The sequence below is a fragment of the Salmo salar genome, chromosome 11, assembly GCF_965601325.2.
Source record: "Salmo salar chromosome 11, fSalSal1, whole genome shotgun sequence".
NCBI lineage: Eukaryota > Metazoa > Chordata > Actinopteri > Salmoniformes > Salmonidae > Salmo > Salmo salar.
The window spans coordinates 34,706,996-34,726,448 of NC_138301.1; the positions used below are offsets into that span (position 1 = coordinate 34,706,996).

General features: G+C 43.2%; 1 protein-coding gene and 1 long non-coding RNA gene across 2 annotated transcripts in view; one reads left to right on the forward strand and one right to left on the reverse strand.

The window, feature by feature from the left end:
- Positions 1-16,955, forward strand: part of LOC123725155 (E3 ubiquitin-protein ligase TRIM39-like) — a 28,130-nt gene extending 11,175 nt beyond the window's left edge. Inside the window, exon 2 of the mRNA XM_045689390.2 lies at positions 16,411-16,955. Within this exon, the coding sequence (XP_045545346.2) occupies positions 16,411-16,955 (545 nt within the window). The remainder of the gene's footprint in view (positions 1-16,410) is intronic.
- On the reverse strand, positions 2,820-7,383 carry LOC145859115 (uncharacterized). The gene is made up of 2 exons (XR_014379371.1): positions 7,290-7,383; positions 2,820-3,142 (listed from the first exon to the last, which is right to left on the reverse strand). It is a non-coding gene; the product is annotated as an uncharacterized LOC145859115 (long non-coding RNA).
- Positions 16,956-19,453: the final 2,498 nt, after the last annotated feature.

Here is a 19,453-nt window from a genome sequence, read left to right on the forward strand (position 1 = left end):
TTTTTAGGTCTGGGACCGTATTCATAAACCGTCTGAGTGTAGGAGTGGTGATCAAGGATCTGTTTTGTCTGTTACATAATAGAAAATAGGATTATATGGACAGGGGGGACCTGATCCTAGATCAGCCCCCCTACTCATAAACAACAACAACCCCGCCCCTAACCACCATTTCACTGGAAGTGAAAGATACATGTTAACCTGTTGGGGCTAGGGGGCAGTATTTTCACGGCCGGATAAAAAACGTACCCGATTTAAACTGGTTACTGCTCTTGCCCAGAAACGAGAATATGCATATAATTAGTAGATTTGGATAGAAAACACTCTAGTGTTTCTAAAACTGTTTGAACAGTTTCTAAAACTGTTTGAATGGTGTCTGTGAGTATAACAGAACTCATATGGCAGGCCAAAACCTGAGAAGATTCCATGCAGGAAGTGCCCTGTCTGACAATTTGTTGTCCTTCTGTTGCATCTCTATCGATATTACAGCATCTGTGCTGTTATGTGACACTTTCTAAGGCTTCCATTGGCTCTCTAAAGCGTTCAGAAAGCGTAATGACGGGTCTCCTGTCTCTGGGCAAAGTACAGCAGCAGAGTTTGTCAGTGGCCTGCCTGGGAACAGTGAGACTGAGATGCGCATTCACGAGACTTCTCCATTTTTTTCTTTCAGTCTTTGAATGAATACAACGTTGTCCTGTTGGAATATTATCGCTATTTTACGAGAAAATGGCATAAAAATTGATTTTAAACAGCGTTTGACATGCTTCTAAGTACGGTAATGGAATATTTTGACATTTTTTGTCACGAAATGCGCTCGCGCATTACCCTTCGGATAGTGACCTGAACGCACGAACAAAACGGAGGTATTTGGATATAACTATGGATTATTTGGAACCAAAACAACATTTGTTGTTGAAGTAGAAGTCCTGGGAGTGCATTCTGACGAAGAACAGCAAAGGTAATCCAATTTTTCTAATAGTAATTCTGAGTTTAGTGAGCCCCAAACTTGGTGGGTGTAAAATTAGCTAGCCTGTGATGGCCGAGCTATGTACTCAGAATATTGCAAAATGTGCTTTCGCCGAAAAGCTATTTTAAAATCTGACATAGCGTTTGCATAAAGGAGTTCTGTATCTATAATTCTTAAAATAATTGTTATGTATTTTGTCAACGTTTATCATGAGTAACTTAGTAAATTCACCGGAAGTTTTCGGTGGGTATGCTAGTTCTGAACATCACATGCTAATGTAAAAAGCTGGTTTTTGATATAAATATGAACTTGATTGAACAAAGCATGCATGTATTGTATAACATAATGTCCTAGGAGTGTCATCTGATGAAGATCATCAAAGGTTAGTGCTGCATTTAGCTGTGGTTTTGGTTTTTGTGACATATATGCTTGCTTTGAAAATGGCTGTGTGATTATTTTTGGCAGGGTACTCTCCTGACATAATCTAATGTTTTGTTTTCGCTGTAAAGCCTTTTTGTCTTACCTACTGATTATGTACCTGGAGAATCTAACTCAAGCGTCAACAGTCCTCTTGTTGTAGAGGTGGTTGGGTTAGGGTTAGGGTTAGGGTTAGGGTTACAGACACGGACAATTTACTTACCATTGAGGTAGAGGCTGGTGCTCTGGCTGGAATCCATGAAACACTGGAAAAGTTGTGTGAGGAGGTAGCAGGGCTGAGAGGGTTTGGAGTTCATCCAGAGTAAAATTCTCACTCTCCAAAGAGAAAACAAGACACTCACAGCCAAGGTAAAAATCCACGATTCCAACATGGATTGTCTACTCAGGGAAAACAGGGTGATGAAGGAGTCGCTACCAGACAAACAAAGTTGTAGCATGCGTGAAAATCTATTTCTTTCTTGGATTCCTGGGGACGCATTCAATAATCCAGAGGGCGCAATCAGAGAATTCATGCAATCCGCCTTGAAACTTCCTATAGAGACTGTAAACAAGGTGGCTTTCCACCGAGTACACAGACTTGGAGCTCGGAGCGACAAGACCAAGGGTCCCCGACCGATCATCACAAAATTTGAACACTACCAACAAAAGGAGCTGATCAAAAGCAGAGGAAGGGAGCTTAAAGGGACCAAATTCCAAAGGAGATAAACGAATGCAGTAAGAGACTGTATCCGGTGCAAAGACAACAAAGGAAGGATGGTAGGCGTGCCTTTATCATTGTGGACAAACTCTTTATAGATGGACAGCTATTCCAAGACAGCTCCATAACACCATGGCTGTACTAAATTCTACAGGGACTTCAGGTTATGAAAGAAAAGAAGGTATGGGTACTGTAAAATGATCTGAACATTATGAAGTGGATATGAATACACACGTACTCAATTACATGCTTGCTTACACATACGGACTTATACATACACACACACACCTGATCTCGCTCTCCTCTCCTCTCTCACTCTCTCTTTCTCTTTTCTCTTCTCTCCCTCGCCCTCTATTGTCGAGAACTGTTTTATAATTTAATGTGTTTATTGTTTGTTTATCTTTTTTAAGTATTTGTCTAAAAGTGTATATATGTTTACAACAAGCAAGGGGAAGATATCAGAATAGGGGCATTGGGGAATAATAACATATTGTATGGAATACATTTGTACTGTAGTGAAGCCGTCTCTAGAGTAATGCAAGGTCTCTTTCATCATCATGTGAAACGTCAATCGCTATGGAAATGCTGGGATGAGTTTTTCAATTATGTTAAAGGTAATTATGATGCAACTATGATGGTGATACAATATGGATTACAATTATCATCATGAATATTAAGGCTATACGCACTACATGTTACACACATAGACACTCAACCATGCAAATTGGCAGAGTTATTATTTATTTGGACATCACAGATTATAGTCTTACTCTTATACAGACATCGTACACACTCTCACTGTATCACATCCAATATCATACACATCAACCTACTAAGATTTGCTACACACATAATATCTTGTCTCAATTTTCTAACATCTGTGGTGTTGCTTGCTTTGAAAATGGCTGTGTGATTATTTTTGGCAGGGTCCTGGAGTGGCCTAGCCGGTCTCCAGACCTTAATCCCATAGAAAATCTGTGGAGGGAGCTGAAGGTTCGAGTTGCCAAACGTCAGCCTCGAAACCTTAATGACTTGGAGAAGATCTGCAAAGAGGAGTGGGACAAAATCAATCCTGAGATGTGTGCAAACCTGAAGGCCAACTACAAGAAACGTCTGACCTCTGTGATTGCCAACAAGGGTTTTGCCACCAAGTATTAAGTCATGTTTTGCAGAGGGGTCAAATACTTATTTCCCTCATTAAAATGCAAATCATTTTATAACATTTTTGACATGCTTTTTTCTGGATTTTTTTGTTGTTATTCTGTCTCTCACTGTTCAAATAAACCTACCATTAAAATTATAAACTGGTCATTTCTTTGTCAGTGGGCAAACGTACAAAATCAGCAGGGGATCAAATACGTTTTTTTCCCTCACTGTAGATCCCTGCAATGTCTCAATAAAGATCTAGATAACTTTTCTGTACTCTCTGGACTAAACCTAATTATGATAGGTGTCACGGGTGTCGTAGGGTTTAGACCAAGACGCAGCGGGAAAATGTATACTCATCTTCTTTTATTAAAGGACAAAGAAGGAAAACCAAAATAAACACGTATACAAAAAACACGACGACAAAGAACAGGCCGGTAAGGCACAAAGCTATACACAGCAACAATCTCCCACGACAAAACACATACCTATTTATAGGACCTTCAATCAGAGGCAACGATAGACAGCTGCCTCCAACTGAAGACCCCAACACCAATTAACTAAACATAGAAATACAAACGACTAGACTGAACATAGAACTAAACTAACATAGAACAATAACCAAAACCCTGGACTAATAAATCAAATCCCCCTCTACATAAACAACCACCCCGAACCATATAAACCAAATACCCCCTCTACATGAACACATACACACCCTGAACCACATAAAACAAATACCCCCTGCCACGTCCTGACCAAACTATAAGAACAAATAACCCCTTTACTGGTCAGGACGTGACAATAGGTGTACAATATTACGTATTGGATCATTTTAAAAATACAGCTTTTATATCACCCTGCAGTTGACCTATAAAATGGGCTGATGGTGAAGTAGACACACTCGGTATTCATATCACAAAATATATAAATAAGCTCTCCACATGGATTTTTTTTAAAAACCTTGTAAAAATAGACAAGATCCTGCAACCATGGAGAAGTAAATACCTGTCTATTTATGGAAAAATTGCCCTGATTAACTCCTTAGTCATATCTCAGTTTACGCACTTACTTATGGCGCTGCCTACTCCTGATTATTCGTTTTTCAAATCATATGAGCAAAAAATATTTTGCTTTATCTGGGACGCTAAAACAGACAAAATAAAACGTGCCTGTCTATGTAATGAATATGAATTGGGTGGGTTGAGATTATTAAATATAAAAGCACTAAACCTCTCTCTAAAAGCTTCACTCATTGAAAAGTTTTATTTGAACCCTAAATGGTTCTCAATTAGATTAATAAGAAAAACTCATCCATTGTTTAAAAATTGCCTTTTTGCCTTTGTGCAGATTGCCATGTCTCATTTTCGATTAATTGAAAATGATACTTTTTTCAAAGTATCTCTCTTTTTCAAACAAGCATTGCAGAGCTGGCTACAATTTCAATTTCATCCCCCTGAAAAGATAGAACAAATATTACAACAAATATTATTGCTGAACTGAAATGTGCTGGATGATAAAATACCTGTATTTATGGGAAAGATGTTTGAAAAGGGTATTTTGTTCTTAAATGATATTGTAAATTGGAATGGTAGAGTTATGTCAGTTATATCAGAATTGTACGGAAAGGTCTACTCAATCCAAGAGTACAACCAATTGATTACAGCATTGCTCCCAAAATGGAGGAGGCGGGTGGCAGCGGGAGGAGGTAGGGAGCTGGTCTGTCTGCCCAATATAAAGGATCAAAACTGGCGGAGGAATAAAAATAGCATAAATAGGAAAGTATACCAGTTTCATTTGAGGACCAGGATGTTGACAACTGTGTTATACAGATTGCAAAATAGTTGGGAAGATATTTTTGATATACTTATTCCATGGCACAGGGTGTCTGAGTTGATATATAAAACAATGCAAGATTCAAGACTTTGTGCTTTTCAGCTAAAATTATTATATAGAATTCTTGCCACCATCAAAATGTTGAATATTTGGGGCATAAAATGATCGAAGCTCTGCAGATTTTGTTGTGAGGATACAGAATAAATAGACCATTTCTTTTGGTATTGCCCTCAGATAGCCTGTTTCTGGTCTCAGGTTCAGGAATGGCTGAAAATGCATAGCATTGATCTAAAATTGACCATAGAAATAGTACTGTTATGAGATCTGGAGAGACCGGGTCAGTCAATTACTAATATACTAATAATCCTATTAAAAGTATTTATCTTCAACTCGCAATCTGTGGATTCTATTCGATTAGATAGATTGAAATTGTACATTAAACATCACAGTATAATTGAAAGACGTCATGCGTAGAAACCCGAAGTGGGTGGCCAGCAGAGATAGATGGGATGGGCTGAGGGAAGCTGAGGGTTGGTATGTGGAATTGGAGACAAGTGGGAGTGGAGTTGCTGTGTGAGAGATAGAATGATGGTCAAAGAAAAAGTACAAAAAAAAAATTTTTTTTAAAAGTGAAAATAAATCATAATAAAAGTACATTTGAATGACACTAAGTGGCAGTGTTTTTACAACTAATGCCGGTTTGCCTGAGGCTGATGCCGTGCAGGTGTTTGTACACATGCATATACACACAATCTCATTCAAATAAACACATACAAGAACACACACATAAAGAGAGAAAAAATGTCCGGCTGGGGCGTACATGCCTAAATAAGGGCATCCAGTCAGGACATCCTGGGGGAAGGTGTCACGTGGTTAGGGTTATATAGTTGCATCCTGTTCTGTCACGTGTTAGAGTGTGTGTTATATCTATATTGCATCTCTTTGAAGTTGTCATGATGATTGATGTGTAGGGACCTCGTTGAGCTGGGGGGGTTGTGTTTGAACATTTCAAAGAGGATGGCCCCCACACCCACCTATTTTATTGCTCTTAGGGTTGTTGTCTATGAATTAGGAATGTCCGGGGGGCTATGTGTTGGAGGCAGTCGTCTTATAAATACGCCCCAGACACACATGCGGCCCCAGAACACTAAACAAGATTTGAAAATAAACCCTGAACATTAAACAGAACATTATGTCTCCTACGCCAATTCTCGGGTTACTATGCGCCTCTTGTCGCGAACCCAATGATAAAAGCATCGAGGATCTTTGGGGTGAGGCCCCAGAATGTTTTAAAGCGTTTTTGGATACTAGTGATGGCCATATGACTTATATGTTCAAACCTGAGGATTCAACGGTGAAAATTTTCACAGACAGCGGCCCCAGACCCCTTTAACTTGCAAAACCCGGGAGTTCTTCTCCTGCACTGCGTATGAGAGAATGGCTTAAGATACGCCTAGCGCTCTGTCAAATTGAACAGGCCCTTAGCGCTACAAAATTACCAGGCTATGCAGTGGAAGAGTTTGTGGGAGGTCGTCATCATTTAAAAGCCATCAGGATCTCTTCAATGGCTTATAGCCCCGACTCCAAAGTGACAACTTTAGCATGTGAACAATTTGATAGTACAAATGCGACGAAGTCTGTCAGTTCATATTTATTTTCCAAAGCCTACAAGGATGTGAATTATTTTATGCTTGTGTTTAGCTTTAAATGGAGGGATTACCCTATATTCCTAACCCTGATGAATAAACTGGACAGTCTTTTCCAAAATCGTGAACAATTACGTCGATGGCCGCTTCTATCCTTAAGACACACGGGCGAGTGTCTACAGGCCAGACGTAGGATCTATCCCTGGAGTGAAAACTTACTGAGTCTTGACGCTGGGGAATTGGACACAGACAGCGGGTGGTGTTCAGTGACAACCCTATAGCCGGGCCCGTTATCCGTAAGAAAGGAACAGTAATAAAAAAATGTTTTGTATTAATTATTCAAAGGTCTGTACTAAATATTACGAATTAAATAAATGTTTTTTAAAGCTACCCCTTAACGAACGGGAATCTGTCATTTCTTCAAACGTTGTTTATACAAAAAAAACATTAATGCGTGTTAAAATATTGCACAGTAAAACATTTTAAGTGATTATTGCATGTTTAAAAAGGTCTGTACTAAATATTATGAATTAAATAAAATGGTTTTAAAGCTGTATCTCACCTTTAACGTAGGGACTATGCATTTTCGAGCCATCCCCCGGCAGGGCCCTGAGAAAAAAGGATTCCGGAACGACGTGTGCATGCGCTGGGGTGTGTGCGTGTGAAGGAGGGTAATTGTGTGTGTGTGTTTCAAAACGAAAAGGGAACCGACAGCGTTAGACGGGGATTCTCAGAAGCAAACTGCGCCCGGTCCTTTACGTAACTCTTCACCATAACACTATTTTCGACGTAAATTCCAAATAAAATCCATAATAATATTTATACATTAAAAAACAAAAAGTGGGCAACCTATTTTAAAAGCTATTTTTGTGTTTACAGCGGACAGCCAACAAACAGGGGTACATGATGCATTAGGGACTCTGAACGACTTCGGAGGAGCAGATGAAACAGATGGTATTCTACGGTTCTGTACTAACGGCTTTACCCTAACTCCAAACACCAGCCAACAGCCCAGAACCGCGGAATACCGAGCAGCTAATAGATCATCTGTGAATCCATCCTCATGGAACTTTTTTGAAGGGGAGGTGAATATTCAGTGTGATGTTTGTATATAGATATATATTATTTAAGAATGATAGGTATTATTCTTGGCATTTACATGTATGTTTTAAAAAAAAGAAGGCTATCATAGTTTGCTCATAGTTTGTCGTAGTTTCAAATTATTGTTTCTAATCACAGTTTGAACATAGTTGTCATAGTTTCTAATCATATTTTTTAATCATACTTTCTAGTCTGAGAGGTTTGATATAATAAGCAGGTCAGATAGACCCTAAGAGGGCAGAAGCTACTGTTTACAAACTGTATGAATAAAAAACTATGGTTCAATGGTTAAATAGCCTTCTTTTTTTTTAAACATACATGTAAATGCCAAGAATAATACCTATCATTCTTAAATAATATATATCTATATACAAACATCACACTGAATATTCACCTCCCCTTCAAAAAAGTTCCATGAGGATGGATTCACAGATGATCTATTAGCTGCTCGGTATTCCGCGGTTCTGGGCTGTTGGCTGGTGTTTGGAGTTAGGGTAAAGCCGTTAGTACAGAACCGTAGAATACCATCTGTTTCATCTGCTCCTCCGAAGTCGTTCAGAGTCCCTAATGCATCATGTACCCCTGTTTGTTGGCTGTCCGCTGTAAACACAAAAATAGCTTTTAAAATAGGTTGCCCACTTTTTGTTTTTTAATGTATAAATATTATTATGGATTTTATTTGGAATTTACGTCGAAAATAGTGTTATGGTGAAGAGTTACGTAAAGGACCGGGCGCAATTTGCTTCTGAGAATCCCCGTCTAACGCTGTCGGTTCCCAAGCAATTATGCCCAGGTAGCCTCTGGGTATCATACAGACGTTAGATAATATTAACAGGTATTTATACGAAATATATACACTTTAACTTATAATAATACGTGCATTTGACATATTACCTAAAAAATCATTGTCCCCCGTTTAACAAACCATATCACGCCGGTTTTATATCCAAACAATTCCCTGCAAAAAATCTAACCTACATATCTAATATATTATTTTCACTAACTCACCTTCAGAAAGCTCCATTAGGACGGATTCATCGAGGATCTTTTAGCTGTTCTGGGCGGATAACTCTTCTGGCTGTTGGCCTGATGTTGCGCTTTAGCCTTTCGTACTCTAACGAGAGATATATTCTGCAATGAGTTTACAGAGCTGGGTGTGCCGTTTTTTCGGGCGACAGCCTGTATGCATAAAATGGTCATATAAAGTACCCCCGAATGTCTAGAGACCCAAAAACCACAGGCGGGTGTCTCGACATATTCGGTCTGCCGATATTGCATTTATGCTTCATAGCACAGCTTTGGGGGTGACCGTTGTAAATGTATATCCCGGGGTGGGGGACCTTTAGTATATGCGCTGATTAGAAATAACATATGTTTTAAACCCTTAGGAGTTCGTCTAGACAAGATATGTTATGGCTGGGCTTTTAGATTTTTTTTTTGCCCCCACATGCTTGGGGGTGAGATAAATACTTATTTGAAAGGGCTTGTGTGGTGATAAAATTGAAAGTGCCTAGCCCAATTGAAGAGACGCACCCAATCCTAAACAAACTTACACACACTTTTTCTGGTTTCAAAAGCCACCCATGCAGAGACACACCCCCCTTTTTGTTTTGAAACACACACACACAATTACCCACCTTCACACGCACACACCCCAGCGCATGCACATGTCGTTCCGGAATCCTTTTTTCTCAGGGCCCTGCCGGGGGATGGCTCGAAAATGCATAGTCCCTACGTTAAAGGTGAGATACAGCTTTAAAACCATTTTATTTAATTCATATTATTTAGTACAGACCTTTTTAAACATGCAATAATCACTTAAAATGTTTTACTGTGCAATATTTTAACACGCATTCATGTTTTTTTGTATAAACAACGTTTGAAGAAATGACAGATTCCCGTTCGTTAAGGGGTAGCTTTAAAAACATTTATTTAATTCGTAATATTTAATACAGACCTTTGAATAATTAATCCAAAACATTTTTTTTTACTGTTCCTTTCTTACGGATAACGGGCCCGGCTATAGGGTTGTCACTGAACACCACCCGCTGTCTGTGTCCAATTCCCCAGCGTCAAGACTCAGTAAGTTTTCACTCCAGGGATAGATCCTACGTCTGGCCTGTAGACACTCGCCCGTGTGTCTTAAGGATAGAAGCGGCCATCGACGTAATTGTTCACGATTTTGGAAAAGACTGTCCAGCTTATTCATCAGTGTCACAGGATCCAACGAAAGTGGCGCCCCTCCACCAACTGGTGGATTTGTCCATTAGATTGGACAACCTGCTGGCTGCCCGGGGACGTTCCAGTCGGGGCCTGTTCGTTCCGCCTCCCAGTCCTCCCGCTCCACAGCCCATGGAGATAGGGGGGGCTGCATCGAGGAGGACCGGAGGGGGGGGTCTCTCCTGCACCCGATGTGGACGCAGAGGACACACTGTGGACCGGTGCTGGAGAGGTCCCTCCGGGAGTTCGGAGGGCAGGCAGAGCACCGCTTCGACCCCCCAGGTGAGTCCGCACCAGCCACACCCAGAGCCCCCTGTCGACCACTTGTACACCTCCGTTTGTTTTCCTAATTTTTCCCCTCACTTCCAGTATAAGGCGCTAGTCGATTCAGGTGCAGCTGGGAGTTTTATGGACCATGGGTTAGCTAAGAGGTTAGGGATTCCCCGGGTTCAGCTGGACCACCCCTTCCCCGTGCACACCCTAGATAGTCGACCGCTAGGGTCAGGCCAAGTAGGGGAGGTCACCGTGCCACTGGTTATGCAGACGTGGGGGGGTCATGTGGAGCGTATCAGCCTGTTCATCATTGACTCCCCAGCGTTTCCAGTGGTACTGGGAATCCCCTGGCTAGCCACACACAACCCCCAGATTTCGTGGGGGCAGAGGGCTCTAACGGGGTGGTCGAGGGAGTGCTCAGGTAGGTGCATAGGAGTTTCCATCGGTGCGACTACGGGGGAGAGTCCAGACCAAGTCTCCACCGTGCACATTCCCTCAGAGTATGCCGATTTGGCTATCGCTTTCAGTAAGACGAAGGCGACTCTATTACCACCCCATCGTCGAGGGGATTGTGCGATAAACCTCCAGGCTGACGCGGTTCTTCCTAGGAGTCATGTGTATCCTCTGTCTCAGGAGGAGACAGTGGCTATGGATACATACGTTGCTGAGTCCTTGAGACAGGGATACATTCGGCCCTCTAAATCCCCCGTCTCCTCAAGCTTCTTTTTCGTGAAGAAGAAGGAGGGAGGTCTGCGCCCGTGCATTGACTATAGAGGTCTAAATGCTATCACAGTGGGTTTCAGTTACCCGCTACCTCTCATTGCTATGGCAGTGGCGTCATTTCATGGGGCGCGCTTCTTCACGAAACTGGATCTCAGGAGTGCGTATAACTTGGTGCATATCCGAGATGGAGACGAGTGGAAAACCGCATTTAGTACCACATCGGGCCATTATGAGTACCTCGTCATGCCGTATGGGTTAAAGAATGCTCCCGCTGTCTTCCAATCCTTTGTGGACGAGGTCCTTAGGGACATGCTCGGGCAGGGTGTGGTGGTGTACATCAATGACATCCTGATCTGCTCCGCCACACGCGCCGAGCATGTGTCCCTGGTGCGTAAAGTGCTTGGGCGGCTGCTGGAGCATAACCTATACGTCAAGGCTGAGAAATGTGAGTTCTTCAAAAGAGCCGTCTCATTTCTAGGATATCGCATTTCCACCTCGGGGGTGGAGGTGGAGTGTGACCGCGTGACGGCTGTGCGTAATTGGCCAACCCCAGCCACTGTGAAGGAGGTGCAGCGGTTCTTGGGGTTCGCTAATTATTATCGGAGGTTTATCCGGGGTTTTGGCCAGGTGGCAGCTCCCATTACCTCACTGATGAAGGGGGGGCCGGTGCGGCTACGATGGTCAGCAGAGGCGGACAGAGCCTTCCATCGTCTGAAGGTTCTGTTTACCAATGCACCTGTCCTGGCGCATCCGGACCCCTCTTTGCCATTCATAGTGGAGGTGGACGCGTCCGAGGCTGGGGTAGGAGCTGTGCTATCGCAGCGCTCGGGCGCCCCTCCGAAGCTCCGCCCATGTGCGTTCTTTTCTAAGAAGCTGAGCCCGGCGGAGCGCAACTATGATGTGGGGGACCGGGAGCTGTTAGCCGTGGTCAGGGCTTTGATGGTGTGGAGACATTGGTTTGAGGGGGCACGTCACCCTTTTCTCATCTGGACCGACCACCGTAACCTGGTGTATATTCGGGCAGCGAGGAGGCTTAATCCCCGTCAGGCAAGGTGGGCCATGTTTTTTTACGAGGTTTAACTTCACTCTCTCGTACATTCCAGGTTCCCAGAACTGGAAGGCTGACGCACTGTCGCGTCTCTACGACACCGAGGAGCGGACCATCGATCCTACTCCCATACTTCCCGCCTCCTGTCTGGTGGCACCGGTATGGGAGGTGGATGCGGACATCGAGCGGGCGGGTCGGTCAGAACCCACTCCACCGCAGTGTACCATGGGCCTGAAATACGTTCCGCTTGGTGTTCGCGATCGCCTGATCCGATGGTCCCATACTCTACCCTCCTCGGGTCATCCTGGGGTGGAACGGACAGTGCGGGGCCTGAAGGGAAGGTACTGGTGGCCCACCTTGGCTGAGGATGTTCGGCGTTATGTCTCTTCCTGTTCAGTATGCGCTCAGTGTAAGGCTCCTAGGCACCTACCTCGAGGGAAATTACAGCCCCTCCCCGTTCCACAGCGGCCCTGGACTCACCTCTCGGTGGATTTCCTTACGGATCTCCCGCCGTCTCAGGGGAACACGGCGATCCTAGTCGTTGTGGACAGGTTCTCTAAGTCCTGCCGTCTGCTCCCTTTGCCCGGTCTTCCTACGGCCCTGCAGGCCCTGTTCACCCACGTCTTCCGGCACTATGGGGTGCCCGAGGACATCGTATCTGATCGGGGTCCCCAGTTTACGTCCAGGGTATGGAAATCGTTTATGGAGAGGCTGAGGGTCTCGGTCAGCCTGACCTCGGGGTTCCACCCCGAGAGTAATGGGCAGGTAGAGCGCATTAACCAGGATGTGGGCAGGTTCCTGCGGTCGTATTGCCAGGACCGGCCAGGGGAGTGGGCGCAGTTCGTGCCATGGGCCGAACTGCGGAAGCTGGGTCCGCGGTTCGTGGGGCCGTTTAAAGTCCTGAGGAGGATAAACGAGGTGTGTTACAGGTTGCAACTTCCTTCATATTACCGCATTAACCCCTCGTTTCATGTGTCTCTCCTCAGGCCGGTGTTAGCTGGTCCGCTGCAGGACAGTGAGGTGCTGGAGGCCCCCCCGCCCCCCCTGGACATCGGGGGGATCCCGGCGTACACATTCCGAGCCATCCTGGACTCCCGACGTCGGGTAGGGGGCCTGCAGTACCTCGTGGACTGGGAGGGGTACGGTCCGGAGGAGAGGTGCTGGGTTCCGGCGGCGGACGTTCTGGACCCCTCTATGCTGCTGGACTTCCACCGTCGCCGACCGGATCGGCCGGCGCCTCGCCCTCCGGGCCGTCCCCGAGGCCGGCGTCGGCGCGCGTACTGTCACAGGATCCAACGAAAGTGGCGCCCCTCCTCGGTCGGGCGGCGCTCGGCGGTCGTCGTCGCCGGCCTATTAGCTGCCACCGATCGTTGTTTCTGTGTCTTTTAGTTTTGTCTGTCTGTGCCGCACCTGTTTTGTGTATGTCATTAGTGGGGGCTTATTTAAGGTGTGTTTTCAGTTGGGATTTTGTGCGGGATTGTTTATTGTCCACGTTGTGTTACCTTGCCTTTTTGTGCCTTGGAATTATATTTTGTATTTTATGGGAAAGTGTTTCTCCCAGGCGAACTTTGTATAGCGCCCTGTGCTTTTCGGCGTTTGTGTGTGTCTGTTTTATTAAAAGACACTCACCTCCAGCACCTCTGTCTCCTGCATTTGATTCCGCCTATCCGCCAGTCCTAATCAGACGTGACAATCAGGGTTATGAATATAGGGTAATCCCTTCATTTAAAGCTAAACACAGGCATAAAATAATTCACATCCTTGTAGGCTTTGGAAAATAAATATGAACTGACAGACTTCGTTGCATTTGTACTATCAAATTGTTCACATGCTAAAGTTGTCACTTTGGAGTCGGGGCTATAAGCCATTGAAGAGATCTTGATGGCTTTTAAATCATGGCGACCCCCCACAAGCTCTTCCACTGCATAGCCTGGTAATTTTGTAGCGCTAAGGGCCTGTTCAATTTGACAGAGCGCTAGGTGTATCTTAAGCCATTCTCTCATATGCAGTGCAGAAGAAAAACTCCCAGGTTTTGCATGATAAAGTGGTCTGGGGCCGCTGTCTGTGAAATCCTTCACCATCGAATCCTCAGGTTCGAACATATAAGTCATATGGCCATCACTAGTATCCAAAAATGCTTTAAAACATTCTGGGACCTCAACCCAAAGATCCTCAATGCTTTTATCATTGGGTTCATGACAAGAGGCGCATAGTACCCCGAGAATTGGCCTAAGAGACATAATGTTCTGTTTAATGTTCATTTTAAAATCTTGTTTAGTGTTCTGGGGCCGCATGTGTGTCTGGGGCGTATTTATAAGACGTCTGCCTCCAACACATAGCCCCCCGGACATTCCTAATTCATAGACAACAACCCTAAGAGCAATAAAATAGGGGGATGTGGGGGCCATCCTCTTTGAAATGTTCAAACACAACCCCCCCAGCTCAACGAGGTCCCTACACATATATCATCATGACAACTTCAAAGAGATGCAATATAGATATAACACACACTCTAACAAGTGACAGAACAGGATGAAACTATATGACCCTAACCACGTGACACCTTCCCGCCAGGATGTCCTGACCGGATGCCCTTATTTGGGCATGTACGCCCTAGACGGACATAGGGTCATAAATCACGATTTTGACCGATGCCGTCTACTTTATTCTCTCTCACATATTGTTGTATGTTGTCGAACTGTTTTGCTTTATCTTGGCCAGGTCGCAATTGTAAATGAGAACTTGTTCTCAACTTGCCTACCTGGTTAAATAAAGGTTAAATAAAAAATACTGAAAATAATTCACGTAAAGTTTTACCTTCTACATTTGTCGTCCACGATAAAACCCGAGGATGGGACTGTGGAACTGTCTCTGTCCGTCGTACGTTAGTCACATGCGATATCTCAGACACAACTGGGCCAACTTTGACGAAACTTGGTAGAATGATGAGTCTTGTCATAAAGATACATAATTTACAAATGAACTGATTGGCTAAAGGGGTGCGTTATAGTAATCAACTGAACGTACTTTAGTCACACACGATATCTCAGATAACACTGGTCCTACTTTAACGAAGCTTGGGAGAATGATGAGTCTTGTCATAGAGATCTGTCATTTACTAAATTACACTGATTGGCCCAAGAGGGGCACTGCATCATTTCAGGGGGATGACATGTTTACTGTTGCCTTGTTTAGAACTTGAAACAATCAGAAAATGTTATGGTCAGTGCGTGTTTAGTCCTCTGTTAGACTCAACAGTCCTGTGTGTTTACTCCATCTAGAGTTTTTACATGAATAGACTATTACTGTTTAGATGGCATACCATTTGCAAAATACCGTAGCCAAATGTCATAGAATGTATTAGTCTAAGGACCCAGGGCTGGGTTTCTACTAAGCTAACACATGGAGTTGTTTTCATATAAAGATATATACACTACCGGCCAAAAGCTTGGACACACCTACTCATTCAAGGGTTTTTCTTTATTTTTACTATTTTCTACATTGTAGAATAATAGTGAAGACATCAAAACTATGAAATAACACATATGGATTCATGTAGTAAGTAAAAAATGGTTAAACAAATCAAAATATATTTTATATTTGAGATTCTTCAAATAGCCACCCTAGCCTTGATGACAGCTTTGCACACTCTTGGCATTGATTCCATATGTGTTATTTCATAGTTTTTATGTCTTCACTATTATGCTACAATGTAAAAAATAAAGAAAAACCCTTGAATGAGTAGGTGTTCTAAAACTTTTGACCGGTAGTGTATATTTGATGAAACATAGAATTTTGCCTTACTGCTCAGGAAATGCCCTATTCACTTCCATTCATTTTCCACCACTGTACCATGTTACCTTCAGACGAGCCCTGTGATGCTTGTGGGTGGTCGTAAAATGATGAACACCATCGTGTTTGTCAGAGTCTCAGCTTTCCGTAGTGGGGTCATAATATCTGGTAGCCCAAACCGTTCGGAGGCTACAGACGTTTTCGCTAGACCAAATTTCAGTATTGCTTCAGGTCTGACAAACTCCGCTGTAGCAATCACCTTCCACCACATATGCGTAAGGCCAACATTGGCGAATGGGATGGATTGAGACGCAGCACAAAATCAAAGAAAATCATGAAAAAAAGATATATCTCTGGCAAAGACGAGACAGATTTACAGTATGTGGTTTTGTTATGCTAATTAGATGTCCTTACTGCCGCGGATATCAACACTAGGGGATTTTATACAGTACAATTCTGTTCCCCAGATTTGTTATATATCCACTGATATTTTCTAATTCTAATTAAATGTATGTTTTCTCAACAGTGGATGTGACTCTAGATCCTGATACAGCACATCCTAAACTCATCCTGTCTGAAGACAGGAAACAAGTTAGATGTGGAGACACAAAACAGGATCTCCCTGATAACCCAGAGAGGTTTGATACTGTTCCCTGTATCCTGGGAAAGGAGGGCTTCTCCTCAGGGAGATTCTACTATGAGGTTCAGGTGAAGGAGAAGACTGGGTGGATTTTAGGAGTGGTCAGAGAGTCCATCAACAGGAAGGGGGAGATTACAGTGAGCCCTGAGAATGGAAACTGGACTGTGTTGCTGAGGGAGGAAGGGTACAGGGCTATCACTGACCCCCCTGTCCCTCTCTCTCTGAAAGAGAAGCCCCAGAAGGTGGGGGTGTTTGTGGATTATGAGAATGGTCGGGTCTCATTCCACAATGTGGAGGCCAGGTCTCATATCTACTCTTTCACTGGCTGCACCTTCACTGAGAAACTCTATCCATTCTTCAGCCCTGGTAATAATTACACTGGTAAAAACTCAACCCCACTGGTCATCACTCCTGTAGATATAACTGACTGACTGGTTTATACCAAACATTGAAATAATGTTAAAATAACTGATAATGTAATAGTGACCAGATAGTGTAATAATTAATTGTAATGTAATACATATTATATAAATCAGCAGATAATGTATTAACATTTTACATTTATAATGCAAAAACTTTTCCTGATAATGTAATCATTCAATTGCAGTTATTAATGCAGAACTAAGTTATTTTGTGAATAAGGTTATTATTTCATGTGTTAGCATAGTAAATCACAGTCTCATAATGTAATCCAATAAGACCTACCTGTCCATCTATCTCTGTGGACCATATCATCTTAGTGGATGAGATCCATATTCTTCTTCCTGATATAACATGACATTGGGAAGAATAGAAAACAGTCCAATAAATACAACAGGAAGCCCAGGTCTGTATGCACTGTCATATGTTCAGTAAACCCCTGAAATTAGATTATTACATGACTTACTATAATAATTAAATACTGTCCTGCATGATTATGTTTCTTACTATATTTTATTTAAAAAAAATGTTTTGCTGTTGAACTAGAAGGAGAGCTTGCAAGAAATAATTTCATTGCACTGTGTACACTACGCTGTATCTTGTGCATATGACAGTAAACTTTGATTTGAATTGAGCAATCAGTTCAGCATCAGTAATGTACAGGTAACTGCCAAAATGAAAGAATCACCAACATAAAGTGTTTTAATAGGGCCTTGTGCCACCACGAGCCAGAACAGCTTCAATGCGTCTTGGCATAGATTCTACAAGTGTCTGGAACTCCATTGGAGAGATGCGACATCATTCTTCCACAAGAAATTCCATCATTTTGTGTTTTATTGATGGTGATGAAAAACGCTGTCTCAGGTGCCATTCCAGAATCTCCCATAAGTGTTCAATTGGGTTGAGATCTGGTGACTGAGACAGCCATGGCATATGGTTTACATCATTTTCATGCTCACCAAACCATTCAGTGACCAAACCATTCAGTGACCAAACCATTCAGTGACCAAACCATTCAGTGACAACTCGTGCTCTGTGGATAGGGGCATTGTCATCGTATGGGTCATAGCCATGGTAGCCAAAATAATGTCCCGCCCAGCATTTTTATACATGACCCTAAGCATGATGGGATGTTAATTGCTTAATTAATTCAGGAACCTCACCTGTGTGGACGTACAGTACCTGCTTTCAATATTCGTTGTATCCCACATTTACTCAAGTGTTTCCATTATTTTGGCAGTTACCTGCAGTGCTTGACTTGGTCAGGAGTTCACCTGAGCTGAGTACCGGCACCTCAAATGTTCTACTTGAGCTCCTGTACCTCTTATAGAATATTAGCTCCAAAGTATTGTGGAGTTCCTGCACCTAAATATAAACAGTACCGGCACCAAAAATGAGTACCGGCACCTATTTCAGTCCAAGTCGAGCACCAGTTAATTACCTGTAGTTTTCAGACAATCGACCATCAGCAGTAGTGAAGGCAGGTTTTCTATGTCAATGTACATCCACAAGATGGTGATGTTTCCCAACAGTCCATTAAGTGCAATAATGTTCCAATAAGGGTTTTAATTGAAGGTTGACTTTAGGATGTGATATGTTATCCTCATCTGTATTCTCAAAGCTATATAACAACATTACTACAATGTTGCTCCGGTGAGCAATATGCACATTATTGCACTTAATGGACTGTAGGGAAACATCGCCATCTTGTGGCTGTACATTGACATAGTACACTCAAAGAGTGTTTTTCAAGCAAGATTTAAGAGATTGCCATTTGGTTTCTGCACACACACACACCTAGAACCAGTTGGTTTCATGCTGGGCTTAGCAGGCTGGGCTGTTAGCATCATTGATTAGCCACCTAGAGTTTTCTTATCTTAGAATCATCACAGCGCATCGATCTCCAGCCTCCCGAGAGAGATCAGACTTCACTCAGATAGACATTGTTAATGTGACTGAGGAACTGCTGGGTAGAGGTGGATGGAATCTGAGGGGAGGGTTACCTACTCAATCACCCCATTCATAGTGTGCTGTCTAAAGGAGGATATATTATATTGGAGAGAGAGGTCTGGTTTTGATGTTGATATTTACACTTGTAAACTGAATATGCCTTTCCTAAAAAGTTGTTTTGAATTTAATTGACTCTCATCTCAGAGGAGAGTCCTTCTATCTATCTCTACCTGCCCTCTCTCTCCTTCCTTCTCTCTTCCTCCTCTCTCCCGCTCCCTCTCTCCTCCCTCTCTACTTCCGCTCACTCTATACCTTCCTTCTCTCAGCCTATCCCCTCTCTTCCCCCCCTCCTCTCTCTAAAGGCACTGTCGCTGATAGAGTGGGTGTCTGTTTAGCCTAGTGATGACTCAGACTCAGTGCCCTCTATGGGAAAGCCGCTGTTGTTAACAACTGTAGAGACATGAGAAAGTCACTGTTGTTAACACAACTGTAGAGACATGAGAAAGTCACTGTTGTTAACACAACTGTAGAGACATGAGAAAGTCACTGTTGTTAACAC